Genomic DNA, 22091 nt, shown 5'->3' with positions numbered 1-22091 from the left:
CAAGCAGGGAGCTGGATGGGAAGTGGAGCTGCCGGCATTAGAACTGGTGCCCATATGGGATCCCTGCTCATTCAAGGCGAGGACTTTAGCTGCTAGGCCATGCTGCCCAGCCCGATTTTGCTGCTTTTCAAAAGTTTGCTTGTAGGCTTCTCAACCCTGTTTCTTGCTAGTACTGTACATGAAGAATTTCTGGCAATTTGCTTCATTTTTTATGTCAAAAGTAAACATCTTTTTTCTGTCCTATTAATAAAATTTAGTTTCTGTAACATGAAATTTTATTTTTCTCTGCCACTGTTTAATGTATTTTTTCTTCACCAATTTTCAAAAACACGAAAGCTGAAGTCTTTTGTTTTATGACACAGCAAGTCACATATATATTGCATAAGCCATATGTCATATATATGACATTTTATAATGTTACAGGTACCTTTTGAATTCTCTTATGCTGTTTTTCAGTTTTAGTAGTTTTCAGTGATTTAAGAAAGTAGAAAATTCTTTTTAAAAAGGCTCTAAACAAATTAGATGAACGTTGCCCCAAGTGGGATATGAATGGTATATTGCAAGAAAGAGATTCAAGAAATTGTAAATTCATTTCAATTGTTTAAAATATTGTTTTATTTATTTGTAATGCCAGGGTACAGAAAGAAGAAATGAGAGAGTGAGAGCACAGGAGGAAGAGAATAATCTGTATGTGGGAAAAGTGAGAGATCTCTCAGATAGCCTCTGGTTCACTCCCTGAATGGCCACACAGCCAGAGCTGGGTGAGGCAGGGCACTTCTGCTCTATTCCTAGGCACATCAGCAGGAGCTAGATTGGAAGTGAAGTAGCTGGCATTCAAACCAGTGCCCATTTAGGATGCTGGCATTTCAAAGGCAGTGGCTACACCAATTACACTAGCCCCTCAATTCCGTTTTTTGTTTTTGTTTTTTTCTTTTTTTTAAATAAGTATTTTATTTATTTGAGAGGTGGAGTTGCAGAGAAAGGCGAGGCACACACACAGAGATCTTGTATCTGCTGGTTCATTCCCCCAAATGGTCACAAAAGCCAAGCCTGGGCCAGGCCAAAACTAGATACTAGGGGCTTTACCGGGTCTCCCATCTTCCACTGCTTTTCCAAGCAGGTTATGAGGGAGCCAGATTAAAAGTAGAACAGCTGGAACTCAAACCAGCACCCATAAAGGATATTGTCTTTGCATGCAGTGTGGCTTATCTCTATGACACAACACTGGCCCCGATTCAGTTTTTTGTAGTCTTAAAAATACAGTTATAGAAAAAAAGACAATAAAGTTTTCCAGAATATGAAAAATATGTTTATTGATTAGCATCAATGATGAGAACATATGAATAATGCTTACCACTCTGAAATTTCTAATTTTAGGTGATGGAATATGAGAACAGGATTCGTGCCTACTCTACACCAGACAAAATCTTTCGATATTTTGCTACCTTGAAAGTAATCAATGAACCTGGTGAGGCAGAAGTGTTTATGACTCCACAAGATTTCGTGCGATCCATAACACCCAATGAAAAACAACCAGAACGTAAGTTGCTAGCGTGATAAATAGCTTTATGGTATTTGTTTTATTATCATTACAAACGACTTTGCTTTTTTTGTGTCTCGGATATGCAATTATATAGATTCATGCAATAATTATACTTACTGTGTAGCTACTCAACGCCAGGCACAGTACTAGGCTTTAGGAATATATAGGAGGGGAGCCTGTAAGTCTAACATGGCAGTCTTCAACAACTGAGACTGTTGTGCCCATCTCAGCTCTGGGTGTTGTTGCCATCTGGGGAGTGAATCAGCAGATGGAAGATATTTCCGTTTCCCCTCTCTGTAAATCTGCTTTTCAAATAAAAAGAATTTTAAATGATATATTACAAATGGCTATGGTCAGCTTACTCTTTAATAGAAAAGATAATAGGAGGAAATACATAACTTCAACATTGTGATTGGTAAAACATATGCTGAAGTCCTGTGGCAGTGAATATAAGATATTTAACTCAATCTGAAAGTTTGAAGAATGCTTTGTAGAGAATAAATACAATTCATAGCACTAGAAGTCAGGCAGTCAAAGAATAGTGGACCTTCATTGGGACGCAGACCCTGCAGGAGAGCACAAGGCAAGGAGCAGCCCAGACCATGCCAGGTTACAGTACACCAGCTTACATGTGGGTCAGGTCTGGGGACAGACCAGTCTGGGCCAGCACAATACACCCACAGGCAGATCTGAGAACAAGAGCAGAGTACAGGAAGAACCAGATCTGTTGGGGGCACTGACCATTTCCTGCCCTGTGATTGGCCCTTTGCCCTGATTGGTGTGCCTTGGTTATCTTTAAGTTGATTGGTCAGGTTTGACAGATAAGCGGGGGGGGGGGGGGGGGGGGGGTTGGCGGGGGAGGGGCTGGAGCTTAACGGTTGTAATGTCATAATGGTCTCAACGGAGTTAACGGACACAGCAGAAGATCGGAATAAAGCGCCTTGGAGACTTTCTCAAGTGTCGGGTAATTTCTTCCGCGGGACGGGAGGACCCCCGTTACAGATCGGGCCACAACTCCAGCCAGTTCACATTAGGACAGGCATAGCAATCCCCCATCCTAATAGGGAGCAGCACCCACCAATAGGAGCTGGAACAGGGGGCAGACTAGACTAGGCCAGGCAGCACAATAAGACTACAGAAGTGCAGGTGAGGCAAGTCATGCCAGCCTGAGCCAAATTGGGGCCAGGTACATGGATCCCAGGGACAGGAGATCTGGCAGAGCCTGGGTAGATTGGCTCAGGTCATGGGGCCCACACGTGTGGTGGGGGATGGGTTCCTGGGCCCTGGGGATGGGGGAACTGCAGGGGTATGGCTCACTTGGCCCAGATTCTGGGGCCCACCTTCTAGGAGTATTGGTTCCATGAACCTCGGAGTGGAGAATCTGGCGGGGCTTGGGTCTCCTGGCCTGGGTCCCAGAGCTCACATACTAGGTGGATGTCAGGTTTGCTAGCCCAGGAGTGGGGAAACAACCCAGCAAACAAAATGACTTATCAGGCAAGCGTTGGGGTTTAGCTTACTGCTTACTGCTTAGGATGTGAGAGTGCCAGTTGAAGTTCTAGTTGCTCTATTTCTGAGCCAGCTCCCTGCTTATGAGTCCTGAGTGGGATTCAGTCTTCAGCCTGGTGTAGTTTCGGCTTTTGTGGGCATTTGAAGAGTGAAGCAGATAAAAGAACTTTCTCTTTCTCCTCCTCTATTTCTGTTACTGCTTTTCAAGTAAAAAAGCTTTTTTAAAAGAAGATCCAAAGGGCTTGGTGCAATGGCTCAAGTAGCTAATCCTCCCCTTTCAAGCACTGGAATCCCATATGGGTACCAGTTCATGTCCTAGCTGCTCCACTTCCCATCCAGCTCACTGCTCATGGCCTAGGAAAGAAGCAGAGGATGGTCCAAAGTTTTGGGACCCCACAACCATGTGGGAGATCTGGAAGAAGTTCCTGGCTCTGGATTAAGATCAATTCAGCTCTAGCCATTGGCCACTTGGGAGAGAACCAACAGATGGAAGATCTTTATCTCTTTCTGTAAAATCTATCTTTCCAATAAAATTAATTCTTTTTTGAAAAAGACAAAAGTTCATGAAAAATTAAGTTGAAGGGTTATTAGAAAAATAAATGGTTTAATAACGTCAGAAAAATATATAGGAAAGATGATGGGATATGAGAGCACCAAGATTTGGACCCTGCACCAAAGCAACCACTGAATTACACAAACAGAAATCAATTCTGTTGAAATCCTGGAGTCTTTAATTGTGAACATATAGAGCCAAGTGAATGCTTAATTAAGAAAATGACTGCAAAATTTTTTGCTAAGAAAACGTTCCGGCATTTTTGACTACCCACCCATCTACCAGGTCTCTTTTCATTTTCTTTTTTTCCCTTTTTTTGAAAAGATTATTTTATTTTTATTGGAAAGGCAGATATACAGAGAGGAAGATCTTCCGTCCAAAGGATTCACTCCCCAGGAGACTGCAATGGCTGGAGCTGAGCCGATCTGAAGCCAGGAGCCTCTTCCGGGTCTCTCACGCGCGTGCAGGGTCCCAAAGCTTTGGGCCGTCCTCAACTGCTTTCCCAGGCCACAAGCAGGGAGCTGGATGGGAAGTGGGGCTGCTGGCATTAGAACTGGCGCCCATATGGGATCCCGGGTGTGCAAGGTGAGGACTTTAGGCATTAGGCCACCACGCCAGGCCGAGCATGAACTTTTTGAATTACCTGTGTATGTGCCCTTGAAAAGAGGTTTTAAAGGAATTGGGCTTCCCCCAGTAGTTTGTAAAATGATAAAACATCTGAAAGGTGTAGTAGGTGGATAGCAATTAAGTTTAAAAGAATATCTATTCTTAGACTAAGCATTTATTTGAAGCTTTTTAGAAATAATGTGAAAACAGATTTTATTTTTGTTTTGTGCTATGAAGCCTCCACATTTAATATGGTTGCTATGCCTCGTAAGTCCTTGTTTATCTACAGTACTGCCATTTTTTTGTTTGTTTTTGCCATTTAAGCAAAGAGCTGTTTTATACCTGATCTCACATCTCTCAGCCCTTCTCTTGCTCAGGTTAATGCTGAGCTAGTTAGTAGTACAGGGATATTACCTGGCGGAACCAAACCTTAGCTATATTATGTATCTTTTGCTTTCTGCTTCAACCCAGTTCTACTGCTATAGCATAGAACAGCTGTAGGAGCCCACTTAGGGATGTCAGCCAGACACACATCTGGAGATCCAAACAGGTTAACACTGGTAGGAACTGATAGGTAAATACAGATTTTGAATATCCATTACTTAACATATTTGCTGCCAGAAGTCTTTTGTATTTCAGAATATTTACATATACATAATGAGGTATCTTGAGAATGATATCCAAATCTAAATTTGAAATTCATTTATGTTTTATATACACCTCTACACACAGCCTAAGGTGCTTTGTACAGTGTTTTTGATGCATCTGCATTTTGACAATGACACATCAGATTAGGCCAGGAGTGTAATTTTTCACCTGTGGCATGATGTTGACATCCAAACCTTTCCATTTTGAAATTCTTTAGTTTACAAATATTCAATCTGTATTTTTTACTGTCTTAATTGCCCATTGGTAATACACAGCTACATAGCTTCTCATGTAAACAGAGAATTGAGCTCCCCCAGTTGTTTCCAATGATCATCAGTTGAATTATGCTCCCTTCAACTGCCTTTTCCTCCTTCCAGTTCTTCTGTACCAATTCCCTCATACCCAGGAAACACAAGCCAGGTATCCCGGATTTGTAGACATGAGATTTCCCACATTTCACATGTTTTTGGTTGTATTTCTATGATAGAACACACTTTTCTATCCTTTGTGTTTCAGTCTCATAGTAAGTAAATAAAAGCAACTGAAAAAGAACCTACCAGAATATCAACTCTAAATGCAGTCATAAGGAATTGTTTTGTTCATTCTTTGTTCCTTTATTTTCATGTAGACTTCGTGTATATCTGTCTGGTGGTGTTGATTGATTAGCCACCTTCTATGGATCACTCTTATTGACTGAGGGGATACAGTAATTCATTCCCACTCTGAGAATAAACAATCTGTTGTTGTCAAAATAAAGGTGAATCAAGCACTTCACTAGTTGCTTTGAACTTTGGACTTAGCACTCTCTTGTTTGACTCCAGTACTTTGCGTTGTGAGATTTGGAAGGAAAAAAGTAAGGAGTCTTATGTAGAGAGAGAACAAAATTGCCAGCTTTAGTCCTGATTTTTTGATGGCAAATATTTTCATTCCTGCCAGAATAGTTTTTCTGTACAAATAAAGTTTTATTGAGCGAATACGTTTGAAAACAATGTCTTTGGGAGACCAGCTTTGTGGCACGTAGGATTAAGCCCCTGCCTGCAACGTGTGCATCCACAGCAGAAGATGACCAGGTACTTTGTCCCTGTACCCAAGTGGAAGCCCCAAGTGGGGTTCCAGGTTCTTGACTTGTTGCAGCTGTTTAGGTAGTGAACCAATGGAAGATCTGTCTTTGACACTGTCTCTCTGAGCCTTTCAAATAAATATATTTCTTAAATGTATTTTTCTTCCATTGTAGCAAGGATAGTGAAACAAGACTTTAGAAAAGCCGCTAATGATTATTCAAGGAATGTTACTTTTAGACCTTTGGAAATCCTTATATATTCTAATTGTGTCCATACTCTCAGGCATTGAAGTTTGTAGTATGTTGTTTTTTAATTGTTACAAGACTTGTCATACTTTAGTTACTAAATATCTAATATGCCAAATACATTTCTGGTTTAGAATAGGGAATAATTGCTTTGCTTCTAAGATGATAATCTTGAGGAAAATTCTGATACATTAAAATGAAATTCAGTGGAAAATTCGGCTTCATTTTGATTTGCCCATGAGTAGTAATAGCTACAAATGTTGCTACAACAGAAGTAAAATATATATTATTCCTGTATGAGTTAAAGAATAAGGCTGTAGAATTTTTTTATACTTTGGGTTTCTATCATGAGATGCCTGGACTCTAGCCCGTAGCTCATATTTCAACTTTTTTTGCTCATATCTTCACACAAACTGTATCCCAGGATACCCAGCAGGTCTAAATTTGTGAGTTTAACACTTTAAAAATAATCATAAAGCACAGACGACATGAAGATCTAAAATTAAAGTCTTAAATGAATAAAGAGCTGTTGAATTTCAGAGTGAAAAGCTGAATAAAACTACTTGGATACTGAATCTCTGTAAAATTCAACATAGCCTTAGTTAAGTAGCAAAAATGTAGAAGAAACAATATTTTATGTGACTTTAACATTATCACCCATTTTGGGCCCAGCACAGTGGCCTAGCAGCTATAGTCCTCCCCTTGAATGCGCTGGGACCCCATATGGGCGCCAGTTCTAATCCCGGCAGCTCCACTTCCCATCCAGCTCCCTGCTTGTGGCCCGGGAAAGCAGTCGAGGATGGCCCAAAGCTTTGGGACCCTGCACCCACATGGGAGACCTGGAAGAAGTTCCTGTTCCCAGCTTCGGTGCCATTGTGGTCACTTGGGGAGTGAATCATCGGACGGAAGATCTTCCTCTCTGTATATCTGACTTTGTAATAAAAATAAAATAAATCTTTAAAAAATTTTTTGTTTTTATTGGAAAGTCAGATTTAAAAAGAGGAGAGAGAGAGATAGATCTTCAATTTGGTTCACTTTCCAAATGGCTGCAATGGCCAGAACTGAATTGATCAAAAACCAGGAGCCAGGAGCTTCTCTAGGTCTCCCATGTAGGTGCAAGGTCTCAAGGTTTTGGGCCATCCCTGACTGCTTTCCCAGGCCATGAGCAGGGAGCTAGAAAGGAAGTGGAGCAGTCGGGATACAAATCAGCACCCATATGGGATCCCAGTGCATGTAAGGCAAGGAGTATAGCCACGAGGCTACCATGCCAGGCCTAGGAGATAGATTTTAAAAACATTTTAGAGAGCTCATCATAATGGCTCAGTGGCTAATGCCTCACCTTGCAAGTATTGAGATCCCATGAGTGCCAGTTCATGTCCCACTGCTCTACTTCCCATTCAGCTCCCTGCCTGTGGCCTGGGAAATTGGTGGAGGATGGGCCAAAGTCTTGAGACCCTGCACCTGCAAGGGAGACCCGGAAGAAACTCCTTAATTCTGATCAACTCAGCTCTGGCCATTGTGGCCATGTAGAGAGTGAAGCAGCAAATGGAAGATGTTTCTGTTTCTCTTTCTGTAAATTTTATCTGCCTTTCCAATAAAAATAAATAAATCTTTAAAAGCATTTTTGCAGTTTTATCTCCTTAACCACAATGCTCTGTATTTGCTTTTAATCCCCTCCTGTGCTGTCTGTGCTATTTAGTATAGCATACTGGTTGGTCAACTTCCACTAATAACCTATGAGCTGAGAATAGTTTGTCTATTTTTAAATGAGTAAAATAAGAATCACACAAAGAGTATTTGTGATGCTTGAATAGTATAGGATCTTAAATTTCAGTGTCTACAAAGAAAGGCTTATAGGCATAGCCATTCTTACTCATTTATGTCTGATAGCATTTGAGCTGCAATAACAAAGTTGAGAATGTAAAGCATTTACTTTTTGTCCATTTATAGAAAAATGCTTGCTGACCCTGTTGTAAAGCACCATGGAGGAGCTTAAAATGGGCTGTATTTATACAGAATATATGAGTCATGGTATTCTTTCTCTAAAAGCTAATGCAAGTCATACGATTCTAGCACAAACATTCTGAAGTTTAAGTACCTTCGAAACAGTGCTGATTTTTTAGATGTCAACTGGTGTGCCCTTTAATTAGAAAACAGCAAACTTTTCCTTAAAACGTCAGAGCATAAACCTTTCAGACCTAGTATTCTTGGTTTCTAGGCCATTAAAACAGAAAAAGATAAAAGAAAAAACAGTGGGTAGTCCAGATTTGGCCTGCAGGCTGGGCTGTAAGTTTGCTAATGGGTGCCCTGTGTAGTTGCTAGGAGAAACGAATGACCTGATATTATGGATTAAAAATTACATCTAAAACATAGCAAGCACTAAATGAAGTAAATGCTAGTTCCTTCCCTATTTTTGTTGTTGTGTTTGGATTAAATTGCTGATACAAGTAACTTCCACACATATTTTTGTATCATATCGAGGGAAAGCAATGCATGAAGAAAAGATCTTGCTTTCAAGAGACCGTAATGGATACATTCATGTGTATCTTTTCCATGCTCAGAATTCAAAGCTAGGTATTCTCAAGTAAATATTTATGATTTAACTCGATTTTGAAAGATAAGCTAGGGACCACGTTATGATGATATGCTGTAGCTATTTCCGTATTTTTGCACAAGTTCTTTTGGCATTGACACCTTTTGTTTTAGTTTAATTCCAAAACAATGGTATTTAGCACTTGCCTAACCTAGTTCACCTCAGCTGGGGCAGAGGACGGTGAGCTCAGGGATGTATTAAACCACCCCTCCCCCCGCCCCCCAGCAGCTGTCTGGAGTTCACTGGGACTCCAGGTTTGGCCAGGCTTGCACGTGCCCCTCTTTTCTGTTATGTAAATTGAAGGGACTGGTATCTCTTAGCATTGATTCTTTGAGTCTGAAAGTGTGGTAAAATATGAATTTCTGTGGCTCAAGCATCTAGTACATTGTGTTTCATCTGAGTTACAGTTAGTGATTACTATTTTTTCTTCTCTTTCACAGACTTGGGTCTGGATCAATATATAATAAAACGCTTTGATGGAAAGGTGAGTAAATTCTTACTTACCTTACATTGTAAATCTTCCTGAGATTTCCAAACATGTGTGAGATCCTACATACCTGCTTGTTCTGTCAAAAAAGTATGGTTAGTTTAGGAAATTCACACCTTCAAATGCTTCTACGAAAGAGCCAAGCAGCAAAATGTTGAAATTTTCTTCCATTTAAGATAGCTTTAATGAGTTGCCTCCTATATATATATATATTAAGGGCTAATTTAGTGTTTGTTGACATCAGTATTAAATCAACAGTCATCAAAAAGGTTAATAAGCCCTCATATGACAGTTCAATGTCTTGCAAAACACATGTCTGATTTGACCTTCTTCAAATTCCATTAATATATAGCAATAATCCTAAATAGAAAATTGCAAAAACTCTTATAGTGCTTTTATAAAAACTATGGAGAACACCAAATTTGTGTGTATTTGCATTACACTTATTTTCAGTTTGTTTGAAACGTCCTTAGGAATACTCCGCAAATACTCACAGCACCAAGGGCTATCTATGCTAGGCCAAGCCAGGGAGCTGGAAACTCAGTCCAGATCCCCGCTATGGGTGGCATGGGTCCAGTCACTTAAGCCATCACTTCTGCCTTGCAACATCTGCATCAGCAGACAGCTGCAATCTAGAGCTTGAGCAAGGAGTCCATCCCTGGCAGTGCCATGTAGGACTTGGGCATCTGATTCAGTACCCTAACTGATGTGCATAAGACTGCCTCTCAGTTAATTTTTTAAATAACTGGATGTATCATATAGTAAGTCATTCTGAGTTATAGGAAATAAAACTTTGAATGTTATTAGATTATAACGCAGTCAGTTTAAACATGTTTTTCCCTTTCAGGCTAAAATCTCCAAAAAGAAAAAGAAAATATTACACAGGGTCAGAAAGAAAAGTAAAAGGTCATTTTTAAAGAGAAGGAAGAAAGCACATCTGGAAGAAGAAAGGGCCAGGCATGGCTCTGCAAAGCACAATGAGAAGGAAATCAGAAAGAAAGTCATGGAGTGGCTGAAAAAGGCAGGAGCACAAAAGAGGGTCTCTTACGGTAGAGGTTAGAATTAGTGTAAACTGATTTTGCAGGACTGTATCATTTCCTACATAGCATCCCCATATCCTGAGAACAGGCGAAGAGTTGTAGTAAGCTCTTCTGTAGAAGTGGTAAGAATGAGTAACTGCTTTAATGTGGGAAAGATCTCAGCCAAGGCTACCAACCTAAAAATTACCTCTCCTGTTCATGTGATACGATACCCAAAATGCCTCCATGAGTATCGTCTTTTTAAAAGCCTGTATTCTGAAGGATAAGATGATCTAAAGAAAGGGCATTGAGCCAGCTCTTGGGAGCCCTGATTTGGAGTTCTGGCTGTGCTTTGGAACAGCCACCACTTCTCTGATATTCTGTGTCTCTACTTTTTGTGTGATAAGGCCCCCAGTGGGTCTCTGTGAAGGGTTGCTGCAGACACTTAGGTCAGGGTTTGATTTCTGTGTCTGGCAGGGCAGGTCTCTGTCTTACCCGTCTTTGTGTCACTCACAGTCCAGCACAGATTTGGCACACAGGAGGCAACCAATAAATACATGCTTGACAGCTTAGACAATGTTTACTAGTCAGTCACATATTTTTGGGAGGTACGAGTCACTAAATCAGTATTACAACAAAGACAGTTTAATAATTATCTTCCTTTTTAGTCACTGAAGAAATATACAGTAGGAATTTAATCTTTTCCTGTTATACATATGTAAACCTGAGGATAGTGATAGGTTGAATATATGTGAATTGAACAGCAGAATTGCTTACTATTAGTAAATTTCCATTCCTAGAGAGTTCCCAAATATAAAACTCCTAATAATAACTCACATGTCATATATTTTCTTCAACATTTTCTATTGTAACACAATAATAACCAGTTGATGCCCTTGAAGACAGGCATTTTCAGCTTTTGATGTGGCTAATGAATTTCTTCTTTGTTTTAATTGTGTTGAATTTATGAGCTCTGTGTTTCTTACCATTAGCATTTTCCTGACTTCATTTATTTTTATAAAATACTTTTCACACTTTATTGCATTTTACTCATACTTTATAAAGATTTAGGAATGTTGGTGATAATGTTTAGAAGTATGTCTTGTCCAAAGTTCGGCCTATGAAAGTTGACTCTGTGGTAGCAGGGTAACAGTTTCAGAAGAACAGGAGTAAGAGGCAAATTGAGGGCCAAGCCTGTGATCCTCAGCCCACGAGATGCTCATTGCCTGGCAGCAAGGGCTGACTCCAGCTTTTTATCTGCCTTATAATCACACGTTTTTCCAGAGTTTTTGGTTATGTATTAAACTCTTTCACTTGACAATAATTTCCCTTCAGATCTTCTCAACTCCTTTGGTTTCTTAATCAGAATGTCTTAATTGTTAAATAACAGTGTCTAGAATAGATAAGTCTTACTATAATTTCCTGTTTTGAAAAACAGATTAGAATGATGACCGTATTTGTGTTATGGCCATACTCCTAAGTTTAGTTAGAAAATTAAATGCCCTAGAGGAAATTACTTTTAGATGTGCTTTAATTTTTAGATGAATGGTTTCCTCCTCCCTCCCCCCCCCTTTTTTTTAAATCTTGGAAGGTGAACTAGCTGTGGAATGCGTAGCCAAAAAATAGTTTACTCCCATCTTCCTAGCCCCCATTGTTTTCACTGTTAGCATGTCACTTAAGCAAGGCCGTCATTTAACTAGTAGTAAGCACTAGTTCATTTTATTGCCTTCTAATTGAATTGTAAGTTAAGCTCTTTATCACTGAAAGCAAGAACAAATATAGAAATATTTTCTTGGAATGCTTTACTTGTACTTTAATTTCATAGAAGCTAAAATGCAAAGTAGAAAAGATTGTCCAGCTGATAGTTATAAATAGTTGAGTGGTTGTTTCTTGTTTTATCATATTTTCTCCGGTTCTGTTTAATTAACTCAAACATTCTCTGGAAGAAATAAATGAAACATTTTTGATCCAACATAATCATTAAAACTAAAAGTTGGTTAAACAACTTTTGAATTCTGTTGGCAATGACCACATACTACTTTATATTAATAAATGCTAATCTTTATATAGAATCATTAAATACATTACTTTTTACATTTACATCATCTATTGCATTTCAAGGTTATCTACTTACACTGGCTTTTTACGAAGAAAAATTAGCCTTGGGTCTCACTCATTTTAAGAATATGTCTTGTGGATAAATTATCTTTTTTTTTTAAATAAGATTTATTTATTCATTTGAAAGAGAATTACAGAGAGAGAAAAGAGAAATCTTCCATCTGCTGGTTCACTTCCCAGATGATTGTAACAGACAGGCTGAAGGGAGGATGCTGGATCTTCATCTAGGTTTCTATGTGGGTACAGGAACCCACGGACTTGAGTCATCTTCCTTTGTTTTCTAGATACATTAACAGGGAGCTAGGTTGAAAGTGGAGCATCTGGGACTTGAACCAGCTCTCTGCCGGCATTGCAACAACAGTTTAACAGACTGCATAAGAATGCTGTCCCCTAAGTGGTGATTTTTAAACACTGCACAGACTAGTTATAACGGTTCTAAAGCCTGAAAGAATTCAAATTTTCCCTTAAAAGATGTTTGAAAATCATTATAACTAGTTCTTTAGCACATTGTAGAGATAGTAATACAAAATGTTGTGGTTTTTGTTTTAATGCATCAATTCATGTGTATAACAAAAATGCCCACCAACCTCAATATGCATATTTTCTCCAAATAATTTGTTAATGTACTTATTTCATGAATTTTGAATTTATTCTTAAATGAAAACTATATTTTTTCTTTGCTTTAGTTTCTATTATCTAATAATTGGTCTGTAAAACAAAATAGGTTTTTCTTTTCCCTACGTGAAGCCTTTGTTTTACATTGTTACCAAGTATTTCTTCTATTTAATCATTTAGATTTTTATTAGTGTAGTTTATTTCAAATAGTTTGTATTCTTATTTTCTCTAATATTTTATTTAGGTGATTATTTATTTAAAAGGAAAAATGACAAGAGGAAGAAACAGAGAGAGAAATTCTCTAACCATGATTTACTTGCTTCCTAAATGCGTACAAACTGGGGCTGGGCCAAGCTAAGCCCAGGAGCTAGGAATTTCATCCTAGTGTCCCACATAGATGGCAGGGACCCAAACGCTCAGACCATCAACCTCTACCTGCCAAGGCACATTGGCATTATTATTATTGGTGATAATTCCTGCATGGTACAAATACAGTGAGGTGTTTTTTTGTTTAGAGATTTAAGTTTAAACCACAGACACGAACTACTGGCAACCCATAAATGAATATATTAGTGGGCTTTTTCAAAGGGCCTAATCATCGCTCCCCAGATAACATCTGACTTTGAAATACTTATGGGGAACCAAAATGCTTGGTGTGTTATCTCTGGATGTATTAGACTTTTTTAAACAAAAAGTTTTGTCTCGAAGTGTGAACTATCCTCTGTATTTGGCATCTTGGGTCTTTGCTTATTATAATCAGGATAGCAGAGAAAATATTTCTTCTATTTTTTGACTTGTCTTTTCAAATGTTTTATTAATTTTTATGTATGTATGTGTGTGTATAAGAATGTATGTAAATTCATCAGTCAAATGTCATAGATTAGTAGAATGGATTAAAAAAATAAAACCTGTCTGTTGCCTACAGGAGACATATCTTACCAAACATCAGCAGAAACTATATATCATGGATTTTGATTTTTTTTTTGTTCATTTCATCTCTTCAAAACACTTTCTCATTAAATTCTTCACTGAGTCACAGATCATACAGTAGCATGATTTTCTTTAAGAAGGTTCTTGATTTTTTTTTTCATTTCTTCAGAGACACATTAGTCATTCAGTAGCATGTTATTTAACTCCAGGAAGGTTTTAATTTCTTTTTTTCTTTCTGTTATTGATTTTGTTTTGTGGCTTTTCATTTAAGAGAATGTGCAGTAACTGCAGTAACTGTGCAATGGAGACTGCCATATCCAGTAGCATGTTATTTAACTTCATGGCATTGTAAATTTCTATTTTTCTTCCTGTTGTTGATTTTGTATTGTGGCTTTTCATTTAAGGGGATGTATAGTAACTATGTAATGGAGACTGTTATATCCAAATGTGAGGATACCATGCAGTATGCATCTCTACTTCCAGATCAAAGATGGATTCCCAGTGAAACTGTTTACTATATCTTGACCATTAGGATGCTGTATTCTCTGTCATTGTCCATGCCTGCAATAATGGACATATGGTTGTTTATCAATAACTACACTATAGTAATAATATAGTGGGGAATGAGTAAAGGAAATCCCAGGGCCTATGTATGGAACTATATCATAAAATGATAGTAAAAAAGAAGTAAAATTAAAAAGGTATGTATGTATTTATTCAATTGAAAGGCAGAGTTACAGAGGGAGGGAGAGACAGACAGAAATCATACATCTGTTGGTTCATGCTCCAAAACAGGGCATTTGCAGGGCTCTGGATCAGGCCAATACCTCTATGGGCTGCTGCACCACAATTCTAGCCCCAAGAAAATATTTCTGTTATAAATATTTACTCTTTCAATTACTGATTAACTATGTTTTAACTGTAGCATTATTTGATTGAGGCTGATCACTGGTTAGTTTTAAATAAGCAGGAGTTTGGGATGTAATTAAGTGACCAAGGTGAACTCAAACACTAATGCGAAATTTCTAGAAATCCTTTGACATGTGTCGCAATTTTCTGTTTTGTTGTTAGGTACAGGTTTTTGTTTTTGTTTTGTTTTTTTAGTCTTCATTCTTATCCATCCAATATTCTTTAAATTACTTTCAAAACATTTTCTCAGTTTTCTCTGTTCTTGAAAATGAACAACTTTAGTTCTTTTACACATCATAGTTCTAAAAAATAATCTGGCTTTGGTACTTTAAATATCTTCCAGTGTATTTCTGTTTTGAATATCTGAATATTGGTGGTTCTGTGGAAGTGATTAATAGATGTTACAAAGTTTGCTGAACTAAGTGTGAGGAATTCAACCTGCACATTGCTGTACTTCTAGTGTGCAGTAAAACAGGATGAGGAGAGTTATGGGTTTGGATAGAGACAGGCATGTCTTCAGATATGATCTCTGCTGCTGAGTTGATAGAGAATTATGGGCAAGAGACCTGTCCACCAATCAGTTACCTTGTCATTAAAATCAAGACAATAGGTAAAAAGTGAATTTTGGTGCTTTTGTATAACTGAGTCCTTTACCCAGCTTTTGAGTGAAGTTATCTGCTATTACACGTACTCTTTCTTGGTTTGTGTGAAATGCTACATAGCAGCTATTCCCTGTATAGTTGATCTTTCCACAGTGTTTTCCTCTGTTCACTCACTCAGGAAAATCCCCATGTGCTATTTCAGCAATGAGCAGTTTCCAGGGTTAAATAGCTGGTTTGCTATCCAAAGAGACCTCTGGTTTGATTTGTCATATCTGAGCTGTTGTGTGTTCACAGCAGTTCATCTCATCCCATGCTGGAAAACCCTTTGGGTCCAGTCCCAGTTGCAGGTTTGTAAAATGCCTAATAGCATCTGTTTTTATGTCAAGAACTACTACTTTGAAAAGGGTGGTAAGTTGAGGTCAAATTTTATTTCACACACACTGAAGTTTATTTATTGAAAAAAAAGTTCTAAAATCATTTGATATATGAAGGTATTTTGAAATTGTACTCAGCTAAATTAAGAATCTTGAACTGGTTTCTCAAACCCCAGCATCCATGATGGCTCGTTTTTATTAAAAGTATAGGAGGCAGTTAATTTAGTGCAGCATAATTTGGGGAGTTTATTTTTAAGTAATCATTCTGAACTCTTATTATACTGAATTTGGTGTGCTTATATGTTACTGTGGGTGGCAAAGCCATTTATTTGTAATAAAATTAAAGAAGAGTCCGTGAAAATGATAGGCATCCTTATAGGGATCTTAATTAAAGACATTCTTTCACTGTCCATGGAGAAAAAGATTAATGTTTGTTTAAGCTTTACTTTAGGAAATAGGTAATTAGATGTATATTTTGCTTTTATAAAAATAATGAACAACTGTGTCATTTGGGGGATAAGGATCAAATTGTTGGGATACCTTGTTTTATCATGTGTAGCAGATAATGTCAAAAGCATTTCTATGTGTTTCTTTTTTCCTATTGCCCAGGTGTTCAATGACAGCAGTCTTAATTGATCCTTTGTATGTTGTGTTTTTAATATGTGCATTTGATTTGGGAATATTCTTACAATCAAACAATGTCAATTTCTTTCTTTTTTCTCATCTTCTGATCAGGATTTCTGGCAGGTACTGACTTGACAGCATGTGCTTTAAATTAATTAATGCTCCAGAATTCATAGTGATGCTTCAGGGACGAAGGTTCAGTGCATGCTCATGTCCTTCCCTTGCTCCTTTGAGTGATGCAGTTCCTGTCACATTAAATTAACATACCTTATCTTTAATATGGCAATCCAAACACTGCACAAGTCCTTGAGAATATAATACCCACAGTAATTCAAGAGGAAGTGTTAGCATTTGGGGTTATGCAAAAAGTCAAGGAACTCGGGTTTGATCACTGTATTGTACAAAGAATTAGGTGGATCCTTTAAACACTCAAACTGTAACAGGAATGATGAGACAATGATAACTTCAAGTTTAAAAAATAATAATAATAAATAAGTTTGCTTTTTTTAATTTCTTGTGTAATAATAGATGCAGATAAGCACTTGTTCAGTTGTACTTTGCTTAGTAAAATGGCCTTAGGGAAACAGATGGAATATTTAGAAAAACTTCATTACTTTGTGATTTAAGCTAATCAGCACATTTAATTTGGAAAAACAAACACTTGGGAAAAAACCATGGAAAGCATATCAGGTTGTTCAGGCTGGCAACTGAGATTTTCAAGGACAGTCCAAAGAAAATACTTGGGAATTGATCTTCAGAAATTTAGACTCTTTATTACTAGCTTATAAATTATTAAAATACTTTTTTTTTAAAAAAAATTACTCTTACATTTCTGATGGTTGGCAGTATTAATACAGTGTAATTTTGACAAAATTAGAAACATCTAGTTTAAATGGTTAATAATTAAGACCTCTTTGGTACATCTTTTCCTCTACTCTTGTTTTTTTAATGGGATGTACTTTCACTTACTGAATCCTGCACCAGTCATCCCATTATAATAAGTTGTCTTTGCAGATACATCTGCATTCTGAAGCAGACTAGTATTTTAAGATTACAGCGAAAAGATTTGTTGGTGATGGTCTTATCCATGTCTTGAATTCTAGGAATTCTATTTGAGAGCAGCTATGGCACCCACATATATGATGCGAAGGCAAACCAGTCAGATGAGATGGTGACACTGGTGTTTGACAATTTCAGGTTCTCCAGTTATGATGGGACAGTTTGCAGGAGGAAGCTCCAAAGTTAGTTTTTTGTTTTGTTTTGTTTTGTTTTTAAGAAAACAGTCATTAAAATGCCTTCTTTCAAGTAGGTGTACATACCAGAATTAGGAGTAGAAAAGAAAAGCAGAAATGATTGTGCTTGGAAGTTTCTGAAGTTTTCAACATTAAATAGTTAACAACCACAGTTAAGAAAAGAACATCAATTTACACTTGTGCACTTAAATGTAATACCCTTGATTGAGCAAGGCTTCAGAATCTAGTCTTACAATGCTTGCTTTAACAACACGTGTGCTGAAATCGATACAAAATTTATGAGCATAACCCTGCATAAGAATGAAACACAAATCTGAGACGCGTTCCATATTTTTATATGAGCAACCTTTTTCTGCACCTGTTAACAGTTATTGGAGGCAATTCATAACATGTGATAGAAAGCAGTAGATAGAAACTGGTTCATTAAATGATAATGTTTGAGCTATAACATTTTTATTGAAAAAACAAGTTTTACTGTTTTCTTAAGGGTATCTTGTGAATAAACTTATTGAAGGTAGAATGTGTTTTTTTTTTTAAGACTAGGTAGTGAGGGAATTGCTCATCTGTATCACTGGTTTTGGTGACATAGTGTGAAATCTTTAAGCTTGCAAAGGTCAATGAGTGGTTAGATACTTCGTAGAAGGGGCATTTTTTGCTTGCTTCCTTGAGAAATTTGTTCTTTGCATGTTTATTTTTATTGCCTGTGGAAAGGCTGGGGTGACTTTGTTTTCCTGGGGGCGTAGAGTGCTGATCTCCAGATGCACCTTATGAATGTGAAGTACTTACCATACTGCTGTGAGGACTATCCACCAAGTCTCTTTCCAGTCTCCTGAGTTCTACCATTACTAAAGTTTGTTGATGTAACTAACTCGTGTGTTTGGTGAACTAAGTCAAGAAAAGATAATGCAGTTACTCTGCTCTAAAAAGAGTCATCAATTTGGTTGTCCCAAATAGTCAGACACCTATTAAGACATCTTAAGCACATTTTTATTTTACATTATTATGTGTTTGAATTTGGGATAAACCAAACACATCTGATTGTCATCGTTGATTTGAAAACATACACATGACTAACCATTGCATTTCTGACACTTCCATGTTCAGCTTTTTGCTATCAAACAAGATTTGGAATTCACTTTGACATAAGAAGACTTTGTTCCAGACTAATTACAGCTCCACAAAAGTGATTCAAAACAAGTTCTTTCTCCTTCCATTCTGCTAAGGCAGGTTCTCAACTTAGTTTAAACATCTGTTGGTAGTCTTTGGTTTTTGATAGAGAATGTGTGAAGATCTTGCATATTTGTCTTGAACTTCATACAGTTTCAAAAATTCTAAGCTGGAATAAAAGAATTCTTCACTTATATATTAATGTGTTTGTTAATTAGAAAAGTATAAAGAATATAACATTGTTGACATACATATTTTGAAAGTAATTATAATAGGTGTTTGGATAGGCATAAAAAAAGCTATACTTGCAACACCGGCTCAGTCTTTGCTTTCTAAGTCAATTTATTTGGTACAAAGTTAGATCCAAAGTTACTATTTCACACTAGTGAGCTTAATAAGTTAGGTTTATTTCTATTTGTAAAGTGAAGATAATAATATCACCTGCCTCACAGAGTTACAATTAGAATATGCAAAGAATACGTGAAGTAAAATTTTCAGATTCTTGATGTCTTTAAGGGTTGTTGGTGAGTACCAAGGGGTACCAATATCTAAACTCTTTTCTCAGAGGTGAGAATTACTAGAACAGCATAAATCAGTGGTGTGAACAGTGATTGTCAAAGTGAAAGTCTTGTTTTTCTGAAACATTTTTCTTGTAGTAACTTTTTTCAGATGGGAGTGAAATTAAGATACCCAGCTTGACTGATTTCTTAAACTGAACCCAGTCCTTCTGCCGAGCACTGATTTATTTGAGTGGCCAGAGTTCAGTATTCTTTTCCTTTATTAAAATATTTATTTTTATTTGAAATGAGATTTACAGGGAAAGGAGAGATAGAAAAAAAGATCTTCAATTTGCTGTTTCACTCCCCATATGGCCACAACACCCAGAGGTGGGCCGGTCTGAAAGCAACAGCCAGGGGCTTCTTCTGGGTCTTTGGTGTGGGACCAGGGGCCAATAGACTTGGACCATATTTCAACTGCTTCTCCAGGCGCACTAGCAAGAAGTAAAGCAGCTGGAACTCAAATATGTGCCCATATGGGATGCTGGCACCACAGGCAGTGGCTTAATCTACTAAATCCATGGCACTAGCCCCAAGTATTCATTTTTTTGGATTTCAGTAGCAGATATTCAGAAATGACCAAACTGATCCTCCTCCCTGCAGGTTTAATGTGATAGATGATTCGAGTTGAAGATTTTCTTTATCTAGAATTTTGATGATACTTTGTCAGATACTAAGGATTAAGAGAAAATAGTTTAGTAGAGTTACCATTTCCTCAGAGTTGATCCCATTTCAGTAAGCTTTTTTGAATTATTATGATTGCCTTAAGTCATCTACCACTGTTGTTTTTTAAGCATCTTCATTTGTGTCATTTCCACCAAAGCCATTTTGAAATAGGAAAACATGTGCATTGTAGGTATTTGGAATTGTTTTCAGTTTTAAGGTGGTTAGAATTGGGACTGAAAAGAGAATTGCTTTCTGGCAAAATAAAGGTATAGTATCTTAAGCATTCACCTTCCACAGCTTGTTGCACAGTAATGTATATTTGTTTACAATGATATCTTCAAAAAGCTTAGCAGAAAATGGAAGTTGAAAGGGGGAAATCATGAACTATTCTAATTACAAATGTATCAACTTAATTTTTATCTGGCATAGGCCCAAATTCTTTTCCTCAGCTTCAGGGATTACCTGGGAAAGAATACCACACATATTTCAGCTGTGCAACAGTCTCTGTTTGATTGGGAATAGAGTGATTGTTTAAGATTAGTATTTTACCAAAGCTTTGGCATCTATGCACCAACTACATGGTGAGATGTGAGCATTAATTGCATGGGAAAATTGCTGAATTTTCTCTTTGTGATGCTCCCTCCTTCCCTGCCCTGACCCCAACCAACCCTGGATGGAAATACTATTTGTCATTTGGAAATGATATGCTATATTACACTTTCTGAAAGATGCATATTTTATGATCTTTATGGTTTTGAAGTACTATCTAAAATATTGCTGAAGGGATTTAGAAATGTAGACTTTGAAATGTCTTTCAGCGATAGAAATGTTCATATTAAAAATAATCTAAGAATCTCCACTTCTTAACTGATGGTAAATCTGTATTTGTCAGACTTTGTGTAGGTCAAAGGTGTTTCAGTTTGTTATTAGATATGTATGCATTTTATTTGCAGGTGCAGTCCATTAACTTCTGTTAGAAGTATTTTATTTTGCATATTAAAAAAATTTTTTTTAATTGGAAAGGCAGATATACAGAGATAAGGAAAGACAGAGAGAAATCTCTTCCTTTTACTGGTTCACTCCCCGAGTGGCCACAACAGCCAGAGCTGAGCTGATCCAAAGCCAGGAGCTTCTTCTAGGTCTCCCATGTGGGCACAGGGTCCCAAGGCTTTGGGCCGTCCTCTACTGCTTTCGCAGGCCACAAGCAGGGAGTGGGATGGGAAGTAGAGCAGCTGGGAGATGAACTGGTGGCCATATGAGTTCCCACCAGGATCAAGGCAAGGATTTAGCCACTGAGCTATTTGTCCCAGGCCCTACTTTATACTTCATAATTCAAGCACTGGGTCTTACCTAGAATAAATAACATTATTAAATTCCTAAGTAAAATTCTTTCTGGCTTTATCTGGTTGTTTGGGTCATAGAAGGCAAAAGTAACAGTTCTGTTTTGATCTGCTCTGTAACTAGGACTCACTGAGCGTAATGAGGTGCCCAGAGAGTAGAGTCCTATCTGGAGAACTCTGTCTCAGATCTTCAGACAGCACCTGCCCTTTTGTGAGTTTATGTAGTTGATCAGAGACCAAAGTCAGCATTTAACTACCCAATTAAACAATTCCAGTTTTCAACTCATTTTGGAGTGTAATAATTATATGAAGTATGACAGTTTTACTTTTAAGTCTTCCTGCTTAATCTAAAAAGTAGACTCATACTATGTGACCATTGAGATTACAAACAAACTCCTGGTAAGAGTATTTATTTATTTGCCTTTACTTGAGGTCAATAATTTCTATGTCTTAGTGATGCGGATCTCTAGGTGTGTTTTAAATTTTCAAAGAAATAAGACTGTCGTGTAAGTGTATAATGAAACAGCTCAGATAAGCACGTTATTTAAATCAGTGGACTCACCACTTTGATATTTTGTGTGATTTCTTTCTTAAAGGGGGCATAATATTTTCCTTTTATTGAGCAGAAATTTTAGCCTAATAATTAGACTGGTTTAATAGAATTTGATTGTAGGC

At 37.4% G+C, this 22091-nt stretch overlaps 1 protein-coding gene across 3 annotated transcripts in view; it reads left to right on the top strand.

The window, feature by feature from the left end:
- MICU1 (mitochondrial calcium uptake 1) overlaps positions 1–22091 on the top strand; it is a 137414-nt gene that overhangs the window by 35717 nt on the left and 79606 nt on the right. For 2 of the 3 annotated variants that reach the window (XM_040975926.1, XM_040975925.1), the window contains 2 exons: positions 1378–1540; positions 9196–9239. In XM_040975926.1, the coding sequence (XP_040831860.1) occupies positions 1378–1540; positions 9196–9239 (207 nt within the window). Of the gene's footprint in view, positions 1–1377; positions 1541–9195; positions 9240–16544; positions 16557–22091 lie in introns of all 3 variants that reach the window. The other variant, XM_040975924.1, reaches the window with a different exon arrangement.

Source organism: Ochotona curzoniae, unplaced genomic scaffold, assembly GCF_017591425.1.
Source record: "Ochotona curzoniae isolate NIBS_2020 unplaced genomic scaffold, NIBS_Ocur_1.0 contig_2692, whole genome shotgun sequence".
Taxonomy (NCBI): domain Eukaryota; kingdom Metazoa; phylum Chordata; class Mammalia; order Lagomorpha; family Ochotonidae; genus Ochotona; species Ochotona curzoniae.
The sequence above is the reverse complement of the archived record's forward strand: the minus strand, read 5'-3'. Positions and strand labels throughout refer to the sequence as shown.